Genomic DNA, 16,661 nt, shown 5'->3' with positions numbered 1-16,661 from the left:
GTGCTGGACAAAACACAAAACAAAGGAGGTCTATAAATTAAATTTAGTGCGCAACTTTTCCTCTCTTACTTTACTTACGGAAACAGTGTCATGAAAAATGACGCTTACAGAGATGAACACAAATATTTGTCGGCAATCAATCTTGTGACATTCATATCATGGCTGCAGTGTGTGGTGGGTTGTTTTCAAATTACATAATATCATTCCTGTGCGTGAATAAGGCTTTAGACGAGGAGGAACTCCCAGGCGGACAGAGAACAGAGGAAGAGGAGGAAGGAGTGAAATGAGGATGAATATGATTGGAGGGTGAGATGATGAGTGGATGTAAAGGGGATAATGTTGGAGAGAAGGTCACGCACGATGGACACTTACTTCATGGCTCTTGAGTCTGGAAAGCAGAAGTTATGAAGGGGTCAAATGAGTGACAGAAACACTGCTAACGCAAATTTGGATTCCTCTAAAAACTAAATAAAATTTTCTAATCCTTTAATTTGGATGTAAAGTCCTAACAAATGTCTTATGTAATCATTTAGATAAGTCACAAAAAGCTTCTAAGCTTCTCGGACCATTTTATGTTACCTTGAAAGAGAAAACAACACTATCATCCCATGCAAATGTGTGCGTCTTGAAAGCAAATGTTGGAGTGTAATTGTACAAATTATTTAACTTTGTGTGTTTATTGACATATGCAGTAGAGCGCAGGTCTTGTGATTGTAGGATGGGTGAGTTTTTTTTTTTTTTCTGTCATTACTTTTTTCCATTGCTGGTGGGGTTAAACTAATATTAGTTTAACAGGGTCGGAGTTTGAAGTTAAAATCCTTAAGGCAGAATATTTACAATTGTTTTTTCTATTTAAAGTTTTCTGAAATGGTGTTTTAATATGTAGATGTATCATCTACTTTAATATGAACATTGGATAAACCAAGCTTCTTGTTTCAGTTTGTTGACATATTAATCAAAGTTCTTTCTTCGGGGATATTTTGGAAATCTCTTTTTAACACTCCATAAATCAGAAATTACTGCCAACAGCCATAAAAAAAAGAAAGTTTTTTGGAATAAAATGTTTTTTTAAATCAGGGTATAAATGATATATGAAAAAAAAAAAAAAAAAAAAAAAAAACATGTGAAAGATGTTTTAAAATTAAAGATCATTTTCTACCTCAATAGTGGTCTGACACAGATGTTGGAGGGAATTGTACATGGTGAGGCTGACATAAACCCACTAACAGTAACACTGAATTACAAGCTGCATTGTTTATTGTAAATTACTTCTATGTAGGTTGGCAGTCTGAATCTACCACAGCGGCGGTGGCAGGCTTTGATGAAGGATGTGCAGAATTAAAACGACAATAACTGAATTAATATGTTGTTTAAAATGCCCATAGTGAGTGTGATAGTTTTATAGGAGTGCAGTGATGCACAAGGCTCTAAAAAGAGCAAATAACCATCAAAAAAACATGAACCATGTAACCGATCACAGAAAAATATCTGACATTGACTCAACATATCTCCCACTATTAAAATTCTATTCAAATAAAAAAATAGGTTTAGTCATGAACATGAACAAATAAGATTCATTTAAATGATCAAACTCATAATTTTCATTAGTCGGAGTGAGTTTCATAAGTCTTCCTACAAAGATTACATGAATACCTTTTCACATACAGAATGAAAACTAAAAAGATTTTTGAATTCACATATGAACTCATTCACAAGCTTTTTCACAATGTCCAAGAGTAAAAAACTAACAGTAAATCACCCAATCAAACACGAGCCATCGAACTAGATTGTACAATTCACTTCCACTAATACAAAACGTTAAACATTTTTCTGTCATTTCTGTTTGCTTTGTTCATTTCTCTATTTTCACTCTCAATTCATATCTTTCTCCACTCATCGTTTCCCATCTTCTCCTAACTCACTGCCTCAAGTGAAAAGATTACCCAATGATGCTGACATTTAAACTAAGGATTGGTTCCTTTATATCTATAATTTTAGAATGTTTTTCAGCTGACACTAATATGAATTACTCGATCAAGCCCTGACCTGTCCTCAAACCTCAAACCTCAAACCTGCATGTCAGTAGGGCCGTGTAGAAATAAAGGACTGCATCTGTGCTTTTATACTGATGATGTAGTTCTGAAGAGGCTTAGATGAGGGCTGATCTAAGTGTGAGGGGCAAGTTGCTTCAGCATCTGCAGCGATACAATCTTATCCAGACTGTCATGTTGAGCAGGAAGTCTTAAGGCTGATCTTACAAGTTACAGCTCAGCTAACATGAGTTGTGGGTACTAACTGAGTGGAGAAGAAGGAAGATGCAAGTGGCTAAAACACAAGACTCCTTTAAACAGCGTCTGACACATTATCTATCTGCAGTATTGTTGGATGGAAACTTTGTTGTGAGCTGGAACTGTTGTGAACCCGTTAGTCATCTGAGACGCAACTGACAAACAGAAACCTTGCACTTGTCCTGTATGTTGTTGGTTTTTTTTGTCTGATGGAAGCAGGAACATTAAATTAACTTTCAGGGTGCAGTCAAATTGTGTTTGAGAATAAATATTGTAAGTTACTGTTGACTGGATATAGAGCATCTAAGGTAGTTTTATTTGTGTTCTGCTGCCAACAAATACACCCTGTCTTGATCTGCAACCTGCACAATACAAAATCTAGTTGGACACAGCAGCAGCTGATAAAAAAATCAACACACACTGCTGGAAAGCAATTTTTAATAGATCAACTGGACTCGGACAAAGCAGTGCTTTGAGCTAAAGGCTGTTTCGGATGCTAACGTCTGCAGATGTACAGTTGAAGATGATTATTAGTTTTGCAGGCATCTCGACATAAACATTTTGGACAGCAGTAATGATTAAGGGATCTCCAAAGCGACACTAAAACTTGATTGAAGCACACAGCCAACATGCACATTTAGCTAATGACCAAAATGCATTGAACACACAAATGCTACAATTGCAAACTTACAAAACAAATAAAGAACCAAACAAACAAACAAACAATTTTTTTTCCCCCTTAAGCCTGTTAGTATGAGTAACCGAACAAGCCATACTTATTGTTAACCCAAAAACTAAACAAAACAAGCTTATGAAAAGTAAAACTGTGGAAGATGTATTTTATATTTTGCCGAAAATTGACAACAAAGTAACACTCATTATATCACAACTGAATCAAAATAATGTGCTCTCTTTGAGGCCTAATATCCATTTAAATATGGAATCATTTCCATATTTCAGTACACTGATCGGGAAGCAATACATTTATTGACTCAGGAAGGTACTTCTGAATTGGCTTGAATTTGAAGCGGTGTTGTCCCTTCACAGCCTTCATTGAGCATTTTTGTTCATGTATTGATTTCATGTAGAAGATGAAAACTTTTTATTAGAACGATTAAGTATTATTTGTATTTTTATGCCACAGGAGTGTCTGAGGCAGATTGAGTGATTTTAAACCTAAAATGTATTTAGTTTTATTGATTTTTGGCTGGAGGACTGCAATGAAACTATCATTTAAGATAAGTAAACTGGCAACAGAAAATTAAAGGAAAAAATAACAAGTCAAAATTCATGTTGAAATAATGCCAGTCACATGAGGCATTGTGGTTGTTCAGGGAAACAAAGCCCCAAAACCCTGCATTCCAGTTTCACCCAGTTCTGTGTCTATATTCAGGGCCCAGTAACATCTGAATGTCACATGAAAAATATATTTTCCTTGAGCAATTATCCATTTAAGTGTGAAGAACAGAGCTGAGAGGCTCGGTGAATATCTTGTAAAAAATGCCTACTGCTAAGTCCAATCACTTCTTGTTTTAGAGGTAAGCCCTATCAGGGAAAAGTGTACACTTATTAAAGACATCCTGGTGGTAACCTCACCCTACAAAAAAAACAATAGGCTCGCAATGAGCAATAGTTGATCATTTCCTGTCGTGAACTCAGTGGCACAAGATCTGAATGTGAGGAATCCTCTGACAGTTCCCCGAGGCTTCAGATGTTTCTTGTCCTAACCCGCTCTTTTAGTAATTTACAGTATGTACACTTAGTCATCAAGGTGACCGGCACACTCTGAATCAGACCGGGACTCCTCAAACTCGGGGATTACATCTGTGGCTTGAGAAAAAGCTTTGACCTTTTTGGCTAATGGAACATCTTGAACAACAAGCTAGAGGCGGCACTTGTTTTAGTGGATTAAATTCCAGGAAAAGTCGTTGGAAACTGAGAAATCGGCCCGACGTCTTTCTTTTCAAACCACGAGATGCATTACCCGTCATGGAACTTTTTGCTCGGCGTGCCAAGTAATTCACATGCCGACCTTGGCAGCCCAATTGACTTCGCTAGTCAATAGCGTCTTTCTCCGTTTTCGCCGCCGGTCTCTCGCATACCACCATCAGCGAACACGTAGCTAAATCAGCCGTTGACTTCGGCATAGATATGAGCTCCTCCTTCCTCTTATCAAAGAGCCGTCCCTGATCAATTTGGTGACCTCGGTGACAGTTTAGCTCGTGCCCCTTTCTTCGCAGTCATTACCACCATCAGGATTGGCAAGGGTGGATTAAAATATTGAATTTTTTTTTAAATTTGAACAGGAATCATGCTAAACACAAAACAAAGAGTATTGACATCTAGCATTCATGCATAAAACGAGTATTCAAAGAGCACTTCTCTCGTGATGCATACTGTTATACATATAAGACTAATTGAAATGCAAAAGCTTACCATTATTAATCACAAAAGGGGAAAAGGAAATGTATTTCAATTGACTATTATAAGCAGGGCTAACGTTGGCAAACTAGACGAAGATGTTCAGAAAAATGTTTGCCTCGTTTCTTGAGGCAGACAGCGGATGTTTTGTGTGCCACACTGGAAAGAAAATGGTGGATTTCTCAAATTATATTGTCGATTATGTCCCAAACACCTGAGTAGCCGTTCCAATTTTACCTCAGGAATCTAAGGGTACATTTACTGAATAGTTTAAGTATAGGCTAAATAGTTTTCCAGTTTTTCCTCCTCTTCACTGAGCGCTTTTGTCTTTTTGAGATAATATTTGAATTTGGCTGCAGGTGTAATGGAAGGTGGGGTTGTGATGCTGTTTTTAGTAATATTTTGACATAATTCGCATGAAAATGGTTTTTTTTAAACACTAAAATTTGCCTAATTTTGGGCCACCCTATGGATGGATGGATGGATGGATGGCGCTCCTTTTATTCGCCTAATCGCACCTGTGCCACAGGCTGGGTCTGTCTCAGTAGACTTACTTTTAGCACACCTAATACTTCATAAAGTAACAGCTGACCACAGACTAGAAAAGTCCTCACCGACTCTCATTTATATGGCTCTGTCACAGATATATTCAATGTTAAAACTGATTCGGGAGCAGACAAAAAACTTCCTGAGATTTCTTTGAGGTCATATATGTAGAAGTCACTGCAGCAGCCTTCTTTCGTCCAGCCTCAAGAGACAGAGAAGCTAATTTCACTGTAACTTCAGCAGCTGTGGTCACAGGGGACAGACCCTTTACTGCTTCCACAGACAGTTTACTGTTGCAGTTCCACTTCACTTTCGAATTATTAGATACTGCAGGTATATCTGATCTTCCCAAGACACACACAGTGACTAGGAGTGGGCTAATAGTCGCTCAGAACTAGTTCTTACCATGTTGGAAACCAAATGTAGTTATTCTGAATGTAATATCACTCAAAGCCCGGCTCTATCCTCACCTTCACACAGCTGCCCATCCAGGGCACAGAGTGGGTGTGAATGTTGGATCACTAGTTCCAGAAACAGGCTCTGTTCACACCTGGCAGTACAGATGTGAGTGCACCCAACACACATTGAGGATGCATTGAGAGCCGATCTCAACATGCATCCCCTGCATCTGGGCCTTTGTAATAATGTGAAACTATTCACTCAATATCCAAACCATAAAATATGTGTTTAGTTCCTGACGGAAAATAAGCGTCATGAATGACTCTGCGTGGCCGGGGAAATTTACACACAGGTCATAAGCACCTGTGATATGTTCTAATAACTCAGCTGCACTGGATGCCTGCAAAGTGTTTCCTACAAAGTGAGATTTTTAATGTCAGCCCTATGTTGGAGACAATGCAGAGGTCAAAAGGTGCAGATTTCAAAACCGGATTGGCTTAAAAAGCTTTGTTGTACAGAAAGACGACAGGTATCATCAGAAAGGGTAAGTTCTGCTGCTTATTTTCATGTTGGGAAGCAATCAGGACTTTGGGGATTATTCAGTCAAGAGAAGTGGGAGTGCAGATGCAGTGGGGTCAGTGTAATGACCATTCAACTTGATGCAAATATAAAGTTGATTTTCTCTGCAATGCTTTGTCACACAGACAAGGAACTGACATTGTTGGGAGGCTTAAGTTGATTCATCCTAGAAGAATGTCAGGTGTGAACTGGGCCACGAATTTGGGGGGGTTCAGAAACCAACTGTTCACCATTTGAAAGGTGTTAGTGTTCCTGACGCTATTCAACCATCCAACATGCAGTTCAGGCAGACAATATAACCAGCTTAGGTCAGTTCAAAAACAGTTTGAGGGGAAAGTTCAAATTTAGCAAACGCTCACATCGCAAAAGCGTGTGAGGAGAGGGTTTCAGTCGCTGTTACACAATCTGACAAACACTTAAAATTGATGTTGTTTCAAACAAAGATCCTACAATAAAGAAGACCCGCCATTATGCTGGCTTTTCTTTCTTACATTGAATCAAACAAAACCTGCATGATGCCTCCGACGTTGATTCGTCTCTGAGACTAGACAAAATTGCCCCAATTGTCATGTTCTTACCTTTTACATAGAGGAGCATAAACTGTGTATCTCGAACAAGCTGCGTAAAAGGAGCTATTGTGTCTGCACAGGAGGTGTAGCGAGATCGGTCGCTTTAGTCCCCTCTCTGTCTACACAGGTTCAGGCTCAGTCTGAGGTCACCTGTGTTTTGGCAGCACTTTGAACCCAATACACATCTACTGTCATCTCGCACGTGTAATGGAAGAAAATGGCCTTGCAGCATAAAAATGACACTTTATATAGAATGAGTAAAACAGGAGCGGTTATACAGCTTGTGTAAACAACTCATTTATTAAAGTAAAAGTGTGTGTTTCGCCAGATGCACGTGAAACGGACAACTGTAAAACACAGCTGAAACGTTGCGTGGCCAAGATGTCATAAAAGACAGTGACATCTGTGTTCCCACTTACCTGGTTGTTGCTCTCCATGTTAGCACTGAGGAGCCATGCTGCTGCCAACAGAAACTCTCAGTGTTGTCTACAAGAGAAAAAGACAAATCAGAATTTAATGCGTTGTTTTTCTTATTCAGACACAAACGTGGGATAAAAGACAACGAAACTGAATTTGTCATTAATTTTTGGTTCAGTGGTCAGACAATCAAAAGCAATCAGAATTTGTAAATAGAGTCACCTCGATGCCTTTCAAGCAGGTGGACTAATATCCTGACAATCTGCGGCTGTACAATAATATATTTGATTGCATTTCATCATCTGGGCGCATTAACATGTCGGCCTTGTTCTCTTTTCCCTCCTCCTTCTCTTTTCCCTCCTCCTTCTTGCACACAAACTTTGACTTTCAATGACTAAATTCATTCCCTGAATTTAAAACTTATGTGCTGCCAAAACCTAATAATAAAGCTAGCCCTAAACCCGAGCCGAAAATAACGTCACAGTGCGTCCTTGTGCGGACATTTGTTCCTACAATACAAAAAGAAATACAGGACAGCGCACACCGTCTCAGTATCAACCGGCACACTGAGAAAGTTATCGCTCTCGTTACCCTCCGACAGTCTGAATGTCAACATCATAAACTACAGCGAGGGGTTTTATGGTGCTGATTATTGCAGCAGGAGGGAAAATTAATTTGTCCTGCCAGATGTAGTTTTCACGGGCCAGGTGCCTGCTTTACAAAGAGATCCTCATTCACACATTTTTTTTTATTGAATTACAAGTGAAAGCTTAAATGTTAAGTTAATGTCATGTTAAACATTGTGATGTTTTTTGACTTTTAGAAACAGACTTGTCCTATTTAAAGGAAATACCAATAAGTATTACTGGATACCGCATCAAGATGGGCTCTTAAACAAATGTTATCTTTTGTTGGACAGATTTCCATTTCAGAAAATTCATTTTTGTGCCAACTAGGTGATGTAGCAATGTTACTTTGACTGTTTGTTTGACTTTTTGCTTCAAGCACAACATGTCTGAAGTGCTGCTTATTTGCAGTGTTGCCAGATTTAGTAACTGACCTACATTACCATGCTACATTACAGTGATTATAGGACATTCCTATGCTTCAGTGCGATGTAGAGATTAACAGGGATGCTGATGCTGTGTCCAGTCTGCCGCAACTTCAAGTGGAGGAAGATTGACACTGGGGCTGAAAACAAAAATTATATTGTTCCATAGCTTGCATAGCTGAAGGTTTAAAAAAAAAAAAAAAAAAGCTCGTACTTTTTCCAACAATGGGAGTTTGAAGTTGCGTCTTCCGTGTGACCTTTAGTGGCAGGTTTGCAGCAATATTGCAGAGAAACTTTTCTACTGGTACTCAACACAACTTTTGTGATTAAGTGATATCAGTATGTACATTTGTGTGCGTGTCTTTTATGAGCCACTGATTGTAAGGTGATATTGTTTTCTGAACATACCCCACCGCCCCTATCTAGCAGCTGTATCATTCAGCCAAAACAACAAATCACATCTTTTTGCTCATGGCCGTCTGTCACCTCTTTCCTCTCTGAAAAACATTTAAACCTTGACTTGTTTGTTGAAGGTTTAGTGAACGTGTGTGCATTGGACTGCAGCTTCCAGTCTTTCATGAAATACTCATCACCCCCTGCTTATCAGCAGGAATACTATGATTACTCTTGGTGACACACAAGAAAAGCATGCTGATGTCTATTTTTGTGGTTTGATTTAGTCATAGATTCTACACATATTTCTTAGAGGGAACAGTAGTGTTTCGTAAACAGGGAGTTTGACAGCCCATTGCTTAGTTATTGTGAACTGGATGATCAAGAGAAACTGGAAGCAGCAGAAAGAGGAGCTAACCGTTTATTTCAGGCTGAGTGTTTAAATTCTGCCTTTTTCTCTAGTCAGCAGGAGTTGAACATTTTTATTGCTGCGCTCGTCACTGTCACCAGTTGTCCAAACACAATGAATGAGGGGCAGGACAAAAATGGTTAACCCGCACGCTGATTCCTCTGCCCTTCAGAGTGGCTGAGAGAACGTTAATAAGAGCAGCATGACTAGCCTCTAATCACCAGTAAAGAAACTTGAAGCTGTGAGCGAGAGTCTGGTGCAGCCAAGTGAGGTTTTGCTACCTTTGAACAGAGGTGGTTTAGCCGTTTCCCTCTTTCTCGTCTTTACACTATGCAAAGCTAATCGCAAACACACTCTTCAAATGTTGGAGGAATATCCATGACTGGAAAAGGCAGGGTGGGAAAACGGACAGAAAACACTCCCAACATGTTAGCAAAGCTCTTGTCTAATAGTCAAAGACGGTGACTGCAATTAAAGGCTGTTAATGTGGACTTTTATGAATGAGGGTTCGTCACTTAGATTTTTTTGAGAAACCTTTCTGAGAGTTTCTGAGAACCAGTAAGTGGCTCGAATTCTTCCCTGAGGCTCACACCTCCACTGCTGGGAATAAGCATGTGGCAATATACAGGCATACGTACACATTTTCTACATTAAGTTACTCTCTGTTAATTGTAGATCTCGATAATCACCATGGGGCTTTTAAACTCATCCCAAAACCAAAGTGAGAGCCAAGAAGCTGGAACTAGTTTTAACTTGAGCAGATGATTGGGTGTGACCAAAGTCAATGCAGTTCACAACAGAACTTGAGCCATGAATAACATCCGGGAGTAAGCACAGATGTTGGTGTTTCAGGTTGTGCTTTGGCAACATTTTAAGCTTCTGCTTTAGGCCATATGACAAGATGACCTGATGTCACGCCAAGGTAATACACCCATCAGTCCTCTATAGGATATAGTGTCACTGTCATGCTTTGCCTTGTGTGGGCATGAAAAGAGCAAACGTGATTCTGCCAAAAAGAGCAGATGTTAGGTTTAATAAAACATCATGGTTTCAGAAAACCTGGTTACGTTGAGGCACCAAAACGACATGGTTTGGGTAAAAATAAGTAATTTATGCAAGTAATGTCAAGTATGTCATGTAATGTAAGTTAAATACTTTATGTTATGTGAATGTTATTGAAAACAGATCTACGTTGACTTCAATACTGGTCGCCAAAAGTTTCACCTTACTTGGACTTTATCACTCTCTACTTCATCACATGACCTCCTTCGACCGTGTTCTGACATGCGTGTATTTTTCACACCTCGGTGAGGCAAAACGTGATACTGACACGGTACCTCTCGTAGACTGACAGGTCTATTACTCGCTTTGGTGTGATACCGAACTTTACTACAATCATGACTGCTCTAAGACAATCTTTAACTAACCTGTCCAGAAGTACTGATGAAAGTGTGTTTGATCATTTTGGAAAGTTTACTTCTAAGTGATGATACTGTCGTAAAATAAGAATCATAAAGACTGCAGGAGATATTTAAAGAAAATAAGTAAAGTAGGATGAGCCAACTTACTGACCCAGCTGGCGTAAACGCTTGTAGAGAAGCTCTTTGTGTGCTGGAAAGACTTGCTATTAAATAAAAAGTTAAACAATTTGAACTTGATGTTTAAAATGATCCAACAATGCTGGTATACAATGGTTATGCAATAGAGTGTGTTCAAAAGAAGCAGGGTGTTCACATCTCAGAGTCATGCTGCAGGTACGGTGATGTAAGTTGGCAAATCTGCAATCACAATACCTGCCTCTCTACCATGGAAACTACACTGAAAATGTACTATTTTATGCTGCTCAATAATTGTTACTTTTGAAGCTCAACGGGTTTTCAGTTGGTTAGTTAAGAAGAGATTAATCCAAATATGAGGAAACAGAGACAACTTATGGGGACACAACCGAGTGTGAGTTTGACGGAGAGGTTGCTTTATGCAAATCTTCTCATTTCAAGTGTTTCCATGTGTTGCTCAGGAGAGAATTATGTGTGTTTTAAGGAAGCATGGTAAATTGTGCATGTTACAGAATGTCAGTTCCCACAATAACGTATTTAGTCAAAGGCAAACATGCCCTGCTTCTGCTGATCATCATGGCGTCGGGGGCTGAGGTGAAGCCCAGGGTTCTCACGGAGACTTACAGACTTAAAAAAAACTTTCATCTGACAGCGTATACCCCCCCTCCTCCCCTCCCGAGATAAAACTAAACAACCCTTACCCCTGTCCATGAGTATGTAAAGTGTGGACTTGAGGAGTGTCTTTTAAAATGATTTCTAAGCAGAGTTTTGGTCATTATTCAAAATGGACATCATTGGTTATAACGTGAATTGAGACAGTAGAGTTCTGAGAGTTTTGAAGTATCACAGCCACTACTGCAGCCACTACTGCAGCTCCAACTGCCGGGGTCGTTTTCATAAAACTTCCTCGAGTTGCTCAATGACCAAAATTGAAGAAAATGTTTGAATAATTTGGGTGTGTGAATTATGACCGTTTCCCTTCAAAAGGTAAATTTAGATCCTTGCGAAGATAAAAAGTGATTCACAAAGAATCTTAGATATTAGGGAGGAAGACTTTCTGAGGAATTTCTCAAGCAGACGAGAAAATGGCATAAAGTCAAAGAGGAAGATTCTTAAATGCTGAATGACAGTGAGTTAATGAAACAATGCCATCATGCAGACATGATGATTGCAGTCGATTTTATTAAACACATTCATATCTCACCATGACACAATAACGCCATAAAAGTGATGACAGCACTAAGATATCTGGCACCTGGAAAAACTCAACAGTGATGACTCGGGACGGTTTCAACTTTCCATCTGCAGAGTGATCGCACAAATAGTTCCAGTGCTATTCCAGCCTTGTATTGAGACACAACTCCTTTCATTTCCCCTGGATGTCACTCTATGAAGGTACTTTTGTGTCTTATTTTTTATTTTTTTATTTTTTTTTAAGCAAGCATAAAAAAAACTGTTTTGAGACAAAATTTATTCTACAGCAATCAATAATCTAGTTTGTAAGCAAAAGTATATAAACTGAGAATAAAATCATTTAGATTGCAAACACATTCTACCTTAAAGTTTTGTTGGTTTTGGTCACAGATTTGAGAATTAAGATTGTGTCACGAAATGTTTTGGTTGCAAATCAGACCTCTTTGGTTGCGAGTCACAAATATTTGGTTACATGTCGAGTCGGATGTTGTGGGCAGGACCTGCGCTCATGGATGAAACAGGAGTTCCTATTGGTGGGTTTTACTTGGATCCATGGCATGGTTGTAAACACTGCACACACGTCACTCCCTTTGTAAAGACCATGTGTCTATATATGAGGTGTGTATCCAAGTCAAACCCATCAATAAAAACTTTTGTCTCCTTTATCAGTGGAGGTCCCGGGAATTAAGTCCTACTCGACTCGCAATCAAAAAAACGTTTGACTCGCAAGCAAAGAGGTTTGATTTGCAAGCAAAAAAATTCTGTGACGAGCAAAATTCTTAAGTCTATAAACGAAGCAAAACTGTAAGAGAATTTGTTTGCAATCCAAATAATTTGATTCTCAGTTCATATATTTTGACATAAAAACGTGATAGTAGTTTTTTATTGTGATATTTTTTTTAAGCTTGCATAAAAAAGACACAAAACTACTTTCATACGTCCATCCTGTGCCCATTATCACAACTTGCCCTTTTTTCTGAAACAAGTAATCACGCCTTTTAGAAGGATGCATATTTTCATAATGTTTGTGAATACGACCCCTGATCTTGTTGGAAGTGGGTTGAGTCAGCCAAACTACAGGTGTGCCTTACAGATCCTCTGATGTAGGGAGACTAATGTTGGTCATCAAGAAAGGAAATAATCTGTTTACCACAAGGACAAAAACCACAGCATCTTTAAAAAGTTCTTCTCTTTCTGTCTCCACAGATATTACAGGTGAATCTAGTGATGTCCATCCTGCTGTATGTGATGGTCCTTGTGTACCTCTATGGTATCCAGGCAACCAACATGGACCGCGGTCGCCAAGGGCAACAGCAGCAGCCAAGTCCTGACCCCTTAAACTCTCTCATAATCCAGCTGCTTCAGGCTGACCTGATGAGGGGGAAGACGAGGGGGAACCAGAGCCAGCAGGGGAAAAGCAGGGACACGGAGCCGCAGGAGACACTTCCCCCTCTCCTGAGTGCGACCTTTCCTTTAGAGGAGCAGGGCAATGCGGAGCAGTGGGGGGCGGGGGGGCGGAGCGGCGGGAGCAGTGACGGTTTAATCGACCAGCAGGTGATGCTATTGAACTCGGACCTCCTCAGGCAACACAAGCGGTACAATTCACCCCGGGTGCTGTTGAGCGACCGGCCCCCGCTGCAGCCGCCGCCGCTGTACCTCGCGGATGATTTTGTAAGCGGCGGAGCGGACGGAGCGGCGGCGGGAAACAAGACGCGAAAGAAGCGCAACGCAGAGCACAGGAGCTACCGTGGGGAATATTCTGTGTGTGACAGCGAGAGCCAGTGGGTGACGGATAAAACCCACGCGGTGGACACCAGGGGGGACCACGTGACTGTTCTGGCCAAAATTAAAACCAGTGCCACGCAGGACATCAAACAGTACTTTTACGAGACGCGCTGTCGGACCGCGAGGCCCTTCAAGGGAGGCTGCAGGGGCATCGACGACAAGAACTGGAACTCACAGTGCAAGACGACGCAGACGTACGTCCGAGCGCTGGCGCAGTATCACAACTCAGTGGGCTGGAGGTGGATACGCATAGACACTTCCTGTGTCTGCGCACTGTCGAGGAAACGTCACAGGACGTAAACAAGGCCCTGCTGGGGGGAATTACCAGTTTGGAATTCTACTTCCTGTATAGGATTTAATTTCCTGCTCACAGTGCTCCCAACCACAGGATTATGTGTCACGGTGGTGAACGGCAACACTCTGCTATAAAATTATACTTTGAATGACGAAATCTGGGGTCCATTTAAAGGATATTTCACGCTGACGTGCTGCACATCCACAAGCTGTGGCAGCACTGCTGTTACGGAAGAACTCGTTTGAGAGGGTCTGGGGAGGGAGGGGATGAGCGTGAGAGGGAGAACTGTACATATAAATTATTTAAGTTATATGAAATGCATGTAGTTTATACATGTTTATCTATCTATATATGACGTATGAATATATTTGTGTTATTTATTGAAAGTCTTCTTCAAAAGGAAAAAAAAAACCATGTCTATAAAAAGGAATGAAACAAGCGATGAACTCATTTTGAGACTACAACATAGAGCTGAGCTGCAAAGGTGCTTCACAGTAAGACTTTACATGTGCCTTGACCAGTGTGGCTGCAGAGCAGAGCGGTAGGACATGGTAACTCACACACATCAGTTGCCGCAAATGTTGTTTTTTGGGGTGTGGGGGGGAGGTGAACCTAAAACATGACAGAGCTGAAGGGACCTGTCCTGTCCTGCTGACCAATATGGAGCCCAAATTCTTAGCATTAATGACACAGATGACTCTTATCAGACGAAAACACAGATTTGAGATTTGTGACCAAACGTATACATTTACACTGTGTTCACAACTGACACAACGTTTATGATGTAATGCACAGCAAGTCCATTCATTCCTCTTGGGAGACAGTCCTGACAAACAAAAAAGTGAAATTCCTTGTGTGGAATCTGCTGGCAGTGACGGATGGAAATTGAAGAAAATTAAACGGTTTGGTTTTCCACAGACCACTTTGACTCTGTTCACCAAGTTTTACTCTGTTTTTGTTTCTTCCTTTTAATAAAAACCTATATTTCTTAAACTTGGAAACATTTCATAAACAAATACTGATTTCAAATGATTATGGTGCCCAAGAGTACAGTTCATATGTTATGTCATATTGCATTGCTTTAATACAGTCCTCATTCAAAATCTGCTTTGACCTTCAGTTGTGGTGGTTGATACATTCCCTAAAAAGGCTGTTCAATCTGGTACCACAACAAAGTTTGTAACACAGCTGTCAGTCCACAGGAGACCTGAGTCAAGGTCATGTTTTGCCTCACCAAGCTTGAACAGTAAAGTGACAGCTTTACCCACCAAAACCATGTGGTTGGATTTATTCAAATGTATTTATTTCTTTAAAAAAAAAAACATCATAGGACTTCCTTATTCGATCATACTCGTGTGTACTTTTCACGTTCAGGCAACTCAAAACGTGACACTGCCACGGTATCTTCTAGCGGACTGAAGGGTGTATTACACGCTTTCGTGTGATACCGGGCTTGGCCTTTAGACATTAATTAGTTGTTGTACAGTAGCAGCCATTGCAAAATTATTTATTAACATCTTCCTCTTGTTGTGTTTAAAACTTGAATCACTAAAATGCCACTTTGAGAAAAAGCTTTGTTACAGTTTTAGTTTGGTAGCCTCTGCATTTTACATTTACACTGAAGAGTTGGAAATCCCCCAGCGGACGTTCTGACTCAACAGAGTGTGAGGTCAAATTAAGTAATGGTTTGAGATCAGACTAGTGATCCACTAAAAGACCAAAACCAACAATAAACTGGTTCATGTAAAAAGCATCGTCTGGGTAGCCAAACCTCTCTGGCTCCCCTGTGCAATAGAGATCCATTACTGTCTAAAAACTACTAAAAGCACATTAGTGAGCCACATTGTTGTACTGGTTGACATGACTGTTCAACATTATAGAAACTATAGACACCCATTGCTATCGGAAATCATGTCAGGTCCTGGGGACACGTTTTTCAGGATGTATGTCTTAATAAGTCAGTTTGGGATTGAATGCCACAATTTAAGTGCCACATGGTCAGCTTTTTTATTTAATTGATAATAACAAGGATACATATTATCACCAAACTTATCCTTTACATTTTTAACTGAGGCACAATGAGAAACCTCTGAAACTATTAGGATTTCATTTTCACAATTCAGTCAGAGATGACTGATCAGAGATCAAATCCACAATCACTTATTTTGCTTTCTGATCAGACGAGTTACACCTCAGTCAGCACAGAGAGAACAAAGGTATCAAATGGACCTAAATCTTTAACATATGGGATAAGTGGCCAAACGGTAACACATAAAAAATGACAAAAAAGCGCATCCAGGTGTGCGTGTGTCGATAACAATGCTGCTTTCACAGCTCAAACTCCTCATTTCACTGACACTGCACAAAGTGTTGTTCTAACTAGATGGCAAAAATCAATTATCGGCGGGACTAATGCAGAACAGATGCTGGAGATGTCTAAAAACATGACTACAATGGCTCCAACTGTGTGCAGCGCTGATGCAGGATGAACTCACAGTTAAACCTCTCTGATTGTTATCACTATGGCACCATTTTATTTAATATTAGTAACAACAGTTAGAATTATAAAACACAGAAAAGCAGTTGCAGAGACAAGTCAAAGACAAATCAAATTATGCAGTGCTGCAGAAACATACCAGAGACAACATGGTTGAGACATAAATCAGTCATTATTAAATTCCTCAGAGGTTACTGTGGAGCACAGAGTAGCACGAGTGTGAAGTGAAGTGTGAAGTACAAGTATACTGTATACTTCACAT

General features: G+C 40.1%; 1 protein-coding gene across 1 annotated transcript in view; it reads left to right on the top strand.

The window, feature by feature from the left end:
* ntf3 (neurotrophin 3) overlaps positions 1-14,180 on the top strand; it is a 41,244-nt gene extending 27,064 nt beyond the window's left edge. Inside the window, exon 2 of the mRNA XM_069156558.1 lies at positions 13,029-14,180. Within this exon, the coding sequence (XP_069012659.1) occupies positions 13,029-13,907 (879 nt within the window). The 3' untranslated portion in view covers positions 13,908-14,180. The remainder of the gene's footprint in view (positions 1-13,028) is intronic.
* The last annotated feature ends 2,481 nt before the right edge of the window (positions 14,181-16,661 follow it).

This window comes from Embiotoca jacksoni, unplaced genomic scaffold (assembly GCF_022577435.1).
Source record: "Embiotoca jacksoni isolate LCO1_2020_lvr unplaced genomic scaffold, fEmbJac1.0.p SCAF_21, whole genome shotgun sequence".
Lineage (NCBI taxonomy): Eukaryota > Metazoa > Chordata > Actinopteri > Embiotocidae > Embiotoca > Embiotoca jacksoni.
Note: the sequence above shows the minus strand (reverse complement) of the source record. Positions and strands in the feature narration are given on the sequence as shown.